Source organism: Schistocerca cancellata, chromosome 2 (genome assembly GCF_023864275.1).
Source record: "Schistocerca cancellata isolate TAMUIC-IGC-003103 chromosome 2, iqSchCanc2.1, whole genome shotgun sequence".
Classification (NCBI taxonomy): domain Eukaryota; kingdom Metazoa; phylum Arthropoda; class Insecta; order Orthoptera; family Acrididae; genus Schistocerca; species Schistocerca cancellata.
The window spans coordinates 238,642,441-238,651,283 of NC_064627.1; the positions used below are offsets into that span (position 1 = coordinate 238,642,441).

At 40.3% G+C, this 8,843-nt stretch overlaps 1 protein-coding gene across 1 annotated transcript; it reads right to left on the bottom strand.

Moving 5' to 3' along the window:
- Positions 1-7,444: 7,444 nt before the first annotated feature.
- LOC126152682 (antigen LPMC-61-like) lies at positions 7,445-8,123 on the bottom strand. Its single transcript, XM_049916022.1, has 2 exons — positions 8,048-8,123; positions 7,445-7,887 (listed from the first exon to the last, which is right to left on the bottom strand). Exons 1-2 carry the CDS (start codon positions 8,121-8,123, stop codon positions 7,445-7,447), a joined length of 519 nt encoding a protein of 172 aa, XP_049771979.1.
- Between the last annotated feature and the right edge of the window lie 720 nt (positions 8,124-8,843).

Below are 8,843 nucleotides of genomic sequence, written 5' to 3' on the forward strand. Positions count from 1 at the left end.
TATTCCAGCAGAGACAATAGCATAATTAAGTTATGAATTTTAAAAATTGTTAGAATTAAGTTCTCTCCAATGCAAGCGCACAGGTGGCGGATACATCGTTGACAAGTTGGTTCTGACCCAACAAGTAAGTGAATTGATTGTCAAGTCGTGTGAAAAAAGTTTATGAAACGCGTGAGATCGTATGAGCACATGTTGACTCGAAGTAGGGCGCGTGAATTGCTTTTAAAACAGAAAATAAGGGATTCGGAAAGATTAGCAATGGCAGATCGAGACCTTGACCGAATTGAGGTAGAGACCCAGCATGAAGATGTACAGAGAATAGAGAACAGTACAACAGACGATGCAGTATAGCGAGAGATAGGACATATAACGCACAATAACGAGGCTAATGTACGTCAATGCATAGAAAACGTAAGTCAGCATACGACAGAGGAGCAGGAAAGTAGAGAGTCGATGAGGATTCTAACTTGCGTCTTGAATACGTAGAACCCATAGTACAAGTAATCAGAGGTCCCTCACCACAGAGTACAAGGAATGCGAGCAGAAACGTGTCACAGCACAGTTCAATGCAATCGGTTGCGCACCAACACTTCGGCGAAAACACAGAGCGTAGGACGTCGGAAGAAAACGCAATAGGACCCACCAATCTAGCAGAATTATTACAATTAATGACGGAAACCATGACAAGACAAAATAAAGAAATTGCGAACCTAATTAAAATTCAGAATGCAGAAACCACGAGACAAATACGTGAGATTAAAGAACAAAACAAAAAAATTCAGTTACACCTAAGTCATATTGAAGACGAGGCAGAAGAATCTCGAGAAGTGATAGGAAACTTAATAACAGGTCACAATCAATTGAGAACAGACATTGACAAGGTACAAGCGGACGTACAAACAATGCGTAATGACATTCAGGACGAGATCAAAACATTACGTAACAACACCCAGGGGGAAGTCAAGAAACTAGAGAAACAGATAAACGAAATTACTAGACAAGCAGCAGGTACAGCGCGCGAAGTTGTTGAAAACAGTGTGTTACACAAACGAATCACAAAAGCAGCGCTGAAAAGATATGATAACCGCATAGTCAAAATAGAAGCGCAAACGAAGCGACAATTTCAGAAATTGTGAACAGAGTTGTTGCAAATCATTGAAGAGCGTAGTGAACAGGATCGAACAAGCACAGAGTCTGCAACCACATCCGTATCTGCAACAGCATCGGAAAAACAAGCAATTAACGAAGATATTACGCATTTGCGATTCCAATCCCAGGCGGAAAGTAACATACGTGAAATCAGACAGCCTGCACAGCAACAAACACGTTTCGAAATTGTTGATGAACAAACGTCATCACAAACACATGCGGAACCACAAATGTATGTTTCAAGACAGTTTGGATCGTGCAATGAAGCAGCAAGGTTAGCCAGACAAGATACCGAACCAATACCTGACAATGGAAAGCCAGGTCGCGAAGAGTACAGTGCAATGCATTCAGCTACACGTTCACAACCGATGGAAGAAAATTATTGCGTACCACTCCAACGATACTACGCAAGGGTAGGCGAAAGTTACAGTGGACAATATCCAATAGATCTACCACAACCGGCAAGAACGACGGGAGAAATGATCAGAAACAAAAGTGGCGAAGAATCGCGAATTTCATATGGAACTATGACGAAGTACAACGATCATTTCCTCACAGTCAGAAAATTTCAACACCTTCGAGAAGGAAACTCATTACATCTTCGAACTTTTATTGATCAATTCCGAGTAGGATTACCAGAACACTGGACGCCAGCACACAAATTAGACTTTATATGTGCACACATGTCAGGAACAGTCGCAGAAATCATGCAAAATGTTGTAGCGACATGCCGATCGAAGATTTAAGAGAGAAGTTTCTCTCACGATATTTGTCCAGCGAAGCACAGAACACAGTGAAGTACGAATTATTACAGAACCCATATTTTGAAAATTCAGGAGAGAAGAGTCCCGTGAAATTTTTCGAATTAATGGCAAAGAAAAATCAATGCTTAGATGTACCATACAGTGACGAAGAATTGATTAAATTATGTGCGATGAAGCTACCAATGAAATACCAGCAATCATTAGTAGGTCGCGGAGGCAATGACGTCGAAACATTTAAAGGTATTCTAAGGGAACTAGAGTTCATATTTTCGGAAGATGACGCAAGAAAAAGACGAAGCGCACGTGAAAACGAAAGCAAAAAGCAGTGGAATCTACAAGACAGTACGAAGAAACAATAATTACGAACCATGTGATAACTTCGCACCAGGAAACGACAATAGATTTCAACAAAGAACCTGTTATGGATTTAGAAGAGAATATGGCAATAACTATAATTCACCCAGGAACGGCAACAACTATTACAGAAGGAATAACAACAACCAGAACGGGTACTGGAGAACCAATAGACCGACAAATTATCAACAAAGAAACCACTATCAACAAGCTGAACGAGGAAAGAGAATACAGATAGAAGAGGTGGAGGTAAGACCACCAAACCCCGATTAACGTTCGAATTGACAGCTAAGCGCCCATACCAAAGAGAATGACGCACCGACCCAGGATAATTGCAGCATCTTGAACAGAGAAGTAAAAATCTTATCACGAGAAGAGAAGAAGGAAGAAACAAATCCGCAGGGACCAGATGAAAACGAAGACAGGCAATAACAATATCGTGTTGGGACGAAATTAATTGGGAGAATACTGACGAGGAAGATAAATTACCAGAGGCATGCACAACGAATGTAGGAGGAAAGGACGAAGTAATGAGTATTGCAGAGCTATTTGAGATGGAAACCAGGGAAAGCGAATTCAATGAGGATAATGCGCAGTCGACAGAAGTTGAAAATAAGTTACGAGTGGGCACACAACCAAACGTATATAATGAAGGAAGTTATGAAGCGATAATTAGAGCATTTAGATGCGATTATGTGGAAGTAGCGACGAAGAAGGAGAAGATAGACGAGGATGAGGAAAAAGTAGAGGATGTTGAAGAAAGTGTAAATGAAGGAAGAAATAGAGAAGAGGAAATAAAAGAGAGAGAAGTAGCAGTCGAAGCTTATCCTACAGAAAGTTCGAATTCACAAGGGAAATTCCTAAAAAGACTCATGTATGATTCAGTGGAGGATTCGTTGATGCAAGAAGAAGAAGAACAGAACCAATCCTTTAGAATTCAACCAATTGTGAAGGTCATGGTAAAGCATATCCCAGTCAATATTGTAATTGATAGCGGAAGTGAACTGGCTGCGATCTCAAAATTTATTCATGCAGTGTAATGCCAACGAGGAATTGCCAGTTCTGAAAACACGTAAGATTAAAGTAAGAGGCCCTATTAGAAACAATGCTGTGGAAGTTACGAAACAAACAAGGTTAACTCTTTCGTGCCAAGGTCAACAGATCGAAGCCAACTTCGTGATTATACCTAAACTAACTGTAGATTTGATTATAGGTGCAGATTTTTTAAACGAGAGATGAGCGATAATAGATATGGGGAAAGGTAGCCTAACAATCGGGAATGTCACACTTCTCTTTGAGCAAAAGCTAAAATTAGAAGAAATATCAGTTATAAACAAACAATTAAGAATGATGCAAGATAAAGAGGATGAAGAATTAGAATGGTATGCACAAAAGGGGGAATCGCCTCAACTCATGTTAGAAGTTCATTAATAAATCGACGAAAAATTGCAAGAAGTTCAAGGTATTTCAGAACACAGTAAAAGAGAATTAGAGGGTATTTTACCTAAGACTGGCAGTATTAAACACTTTCAGTACAAGTTTGAAGATTAATTTTATTACTGGTAAATAATCAGCACAATATTTCAAGATTATGTTACAGATAAGATCGTCAGGAGAAAGAAGAATGAAGAGAGAGGAAGGTGGGAAAAAGAAAGTAGTTTCAATAAAAACAAAGCCAAAAATAACACCAATAGTACCATAGATTAAGGTGAAGGGATAAAGTGTAGATAGTCTAACAGCATGAAATACTAAAATGCTATACACTGTAAGAACCATTGTAAAAACTCCAACAAAGACCAAATGCAATGACCCACAAGTTGCAACGTGAGAAGTATCAAGAATGAAAAGGACATAATTAGGAAGACACGATTCCTAGAAGGCAGAAGCGTCGAGAGAAGGGAAAGGACAGCGAGACCAACAGAGGGTAGCTAAAGTGGGCAGTAAATCTGCTGAAACACAGGGTGGCAGAACCCTGCTGGGACAGAACACGGAGCCACAGAGTGGCGGAACACAGAAGGGCTGCTGCAGGGACTGACAAGCAAACACCGGACTTTCACCACTTGTAAAGCCCGGGATGCCCTGACTCAGTGGAGTGAGTAAAAAACGGCCCGATGAGAAGACCGCTTGGGCAAGCCACCACCGGCAAAAAAAAATTAAAAAAAAATTTGTAAAAGTCACACTACTGCTATTAAACAGCACGCTGATGCACAAAACTGAAGAAAACTTCCACAAAGTAAAAATTACATGACCAAACAATTTATCAAACTGTTACTAAGAGGAGAACTTTAAAGTGACTAGTTATCAATAAATATTTCCATATCCTGTCCAGAGAAGAACCAAGAAGCAAGTAAGAAGCAGAGAAAAAGCAGGAAGAACAGAAGTTGAAGATTCGCAAGATTGAGACCAAGAAAGAAGATGGGTGAAGAATAGACGACATACCTTCCCAAATCCCTATCCTATTATAAACTAGTCGTCTGCGAAGTATTACAACGAAAAACGACTGCTTTCAGCGACATATAACAGTGACTTTCACGCATACAAAGCCAGTAAACCACGAGATTCTGCACTCACAGCTCCATTCCATTATGGGACCTCCACAACAGCAACACACAATTGCAAAGCCAACAAGGAACAACAAACGAAGCTGTACATCAAATACTTGCCCACATCTATCTCGCTCAAGTCCATCACCTTCATACAAAAAACATCCACCAACCTCATGCTTGAACATTCATAGGATTGTGTGAATGTGTGAAATCAAATTATGTAATGTAGGAATTGTGCAAAAGAAATTTGTGAAAAACTAAATAAGTTAAGCACACCAGACAGCTAATAAACTAGAAAATAACAGTCATTGACTATGGACTTAAGTAAAAAATAGACTATCGATAAAAATAAGTGATTAGTTCTGAAATGGACAGTATATAAAGAACAAAAGTAAGGTATAATAAACATTAAAACTATATGCCACTTATTTTCTCCTTACAAAAACAAAGAATAAAAAAGTATCTTGTTTGATGTTTTCCCTTTTTTTATTAACATTTGTACCATTTGTTAGGATATCATCTCAATACTTGTGTATGTATATTTCTTTGTCAAAGCAATTCTTGGAAATAATTCTTATTTGTTAGTGTAACATTGTTGAAATGAGTGTCTAGAAACAAAAACCATTTTAATTGTACATGATATTTAGAAAATGTGTTAGAAATAGATTTTAGTTAATTACTACATTTATAAAAACAATATTTCTAAGAAAATCTTAGTGACAGACTCCTCACTTTCGATAACAAACTTCTTAAAAAACAAACTTCACAATTAAATAAAGAAAGAAAAAATAAAAAAATAATAATTATAATAGAATAAAAATATTCTTCCCTTGTCAATATAAACATATTTTTGATAATAATGTGGAAGAATATAAAAATATAAATTAGTAATACAAACTAGCATAGAACAGAATAACATGGCTGAACAGTAGGCAACAAAATTTAGATAACAGAATAATTTTTGACTGGCTTAGACAACGATTCAATCTTTGCCTAACTTTAGTACAAAAAATTAAATTCGAAGGGTGGTGATATGTAAGGTGTCAGGCAAATCCAACACCTTCCATGAAAACCCTGACATGATAAGCAAATCCAGTAGTATGTCACATAGCTCCGAATAAATCGTGACATTAAATTAACCAAAGTAATACGAGTAACGAGTGAGCAAATGGAATACCACAGACTAACACAAGAATGCCTAAATGCATGTCATACCTTCCCACCGTGAGACAGACGCAGTTCCAAGGGGAGAAACGAGAACAGAAGCCGAGAGCAGAACTGTGTTAAGTTAGAAGGCCCTACTATAAGGGACGGACACCCACGTTACCAGCTAACCTCTAGGACCCCCCCCCCCCAGCCCATGTTAAAAGATAGAGCCTTCCAGAAGAACAGTATAGATCTTGCGGTAACACTAAAAGGACTACACCAGCTGCAAGTTTTAGCGTGAGACTTTTTCGCGTCTCTGTTACGTTGCAAACTTTAAAAACATTGCCCCACCACGAAAAGTATAACGTTTCTCATTGGATAGACAGAATTTTTGTATGTGGAGCTTAAGGTTAACATTGAGACCCTGATTGGTCACATGAAAACAGAGCCAGATAGTTTTTTTAAACCAACTACGGTAAATTGTAATAAGGAGAAGTTAGGAGAGAGTTGCTTCCGAGACGGCGAGGTGAGCAGAGCTGTGCAGCTCGCCGCCCCCTGACAAACGCCGACAAGGTAATGAACGCATGCGACGCCGTGTAACAGCGCATAAAGCTTCACTCAGAACTGCAGAAGTCTTATCTGTTACACCCCATTTTTGAGTAATATTAGTGCCGATCATCAATTAAAGCTCATGGAGTTCACATTTGTCACTTGAAGTAAAAATCTGAAACGCGATGATTTTTCTGTTATTTAGTTATTGAGAAGCCACATCAGCCACTGTAATTTACGACAAGTTAGATAAGTAATTAAAGATAATTGAGGATCACTGTAGACCATTTTGATAGTTTTCTCTCTTGTGAAACTTAATTTAAACCTAGATTATAGATGTGATATGGCATAAGTCATCCTTCGATCCATTGTAGAACTAGGAAATCCATTCAGGGAATATTCGTTCACATTTTTGTTGAACGCAGTTGGTTTTTACCATCCTGTATTAAAACATTTCCTTTGATTAATAGTGCAATTTATAAACAATGTTTTGTGAGTAGAATAAAATTTGCAATGGTAAACTTAACTGCTTTTTCGACGTTATTTTACCAGCTAACTAAAAACAGGAAAGCCTTGAACCCCTTCCACTAAATTTAGTTAGTATTAATATTCTTTTACAGGGAGTGCAGTGGAGCTGACGCTGAAATCATTAAGTATTTCGTTATATCATCGCTAGTCACACTGAACTCTTCTGAACTCTACATATCATGTGTGGTCTGGCGTCTCCTTACCAGCAACAGGTCCCAGGTTCAAACTAGTCAATTCCCTAAAAAACACACTCAGAGCGTCGTTGCGCGAAAGTGGTAGCGAGACACGATATAGAACAGACAGACACCATGCAGAATGTTAGAGTGGGTAAAACGCAAATGTGGGGAAGGAGGCAAATGTGGGGAAAGTGGCAAATCTGGGACAAGAGAAATTTGTGGCACAAGTGGACTAGAAGAAGGATTTGAGTTTCTCCCATGTTTTCTTCACCCACTGTTGCGCCTCCTGCCACTGTTGCGCCTCCTGCCACTGTTGCGCCTCCTGCCACTGTTGCGCCTCCTGCCACTGTTGCGCCTCCTGCCACTGTTGCGCCTCCTGCCACTGTTGCGCCTCCTGCCACTGTTGCGCCTCCTGCCACTGTTGCGCCTCCTGCCACTGTTGCGCCTCCTGCCACTGTTGCGCCTCCTGCCACTGTTGCGCCTCCTGCCACTGTTGCGCCTCCTGCCACTGTTGCGCCTCCTGCCACTGTTGCGCCTCCTGCCACTGTTGCGCCTCCTGCCACTGTTGCGCCTCCTGCCACTGTTGCGCCTCCTGCCACTGTTGCGCCTCCTGCCACTGTTGCGCCTCCTGCCACTGTTGCGTTTTCTCCCATTCTTGCGTTTTGATCCCTTCTTCTAGTCAACTTGTGCCACAAATTCATCTTGTACCATATTTCCCATTTGCCCTTTTCCCTTATCTGTCCTTTTCCCCACAATTGCCCTTTTCACCACAATTGCCTTGCTTCCCATATTTTGTGAACCCTTGACCCTCAGACCATGTCCTACCAACCAATACCTTCTCCAATATTTGTACTTCTCCGATATTTGCGCTTCTCCGATATTTGCGCTTCTCCATATTTGCGTTTCTCCATAACTGCCCTTTCTCTCATAATATCTATATTTTCACAATTTTCTCTTGTCCCATAATAGCGATTTTGGGAGGACGGAGGCAGGCAAAAGCGGGAGACAGGCAAAAGCGGGAGACAGGCAAAAGCGGGAGACAGGCAAAAGCGGGAGACAGGCAAAAGCGGGAGACAGGCAAAAGCGGGAGACAGGCAAAAGCGGGAGACAGGCAAAAGCGGGAGACAGGCAAAAGCGGGAGACAGGCAAAAGCGGGAGACAGGCAAAAGCGGGAGATGGTTGGTTGGTTGGTTTAAAGATTAAAGGGACCAAACCTGAAAAGTCATCGTTCCCTTGTTTCATGATCTCACAGTGCATATTGAAACCATTCACCAGTCATGCTGAGCACTAAAAAATACATTTTGGGGGAAGAAAAGCCCGAAGGTCAATGGTAAGGCAACATGGAATATAGAGCACACCGACAAAAACAACATAGAGAAGAAATGCAGATAGAATTAAAACTGTACAGCAGAGGAGTGTGGCTGGCTGATCACAAAAATAAAAGGATGAGCGAGCCACTCTGCAACACGTTAAAACCTCCAACCTAAAAGATTAGGGTGGAGTCGAATTGCAACACAAAACTAAGTAAAATATACAGCACAAAAGAGGGCGACGCAATAAAATTAGATGGACCTATAAAAGCCAATTGCATGAATAAATCTTAAAACCTGATCTGCCATTGAGTCATTGTC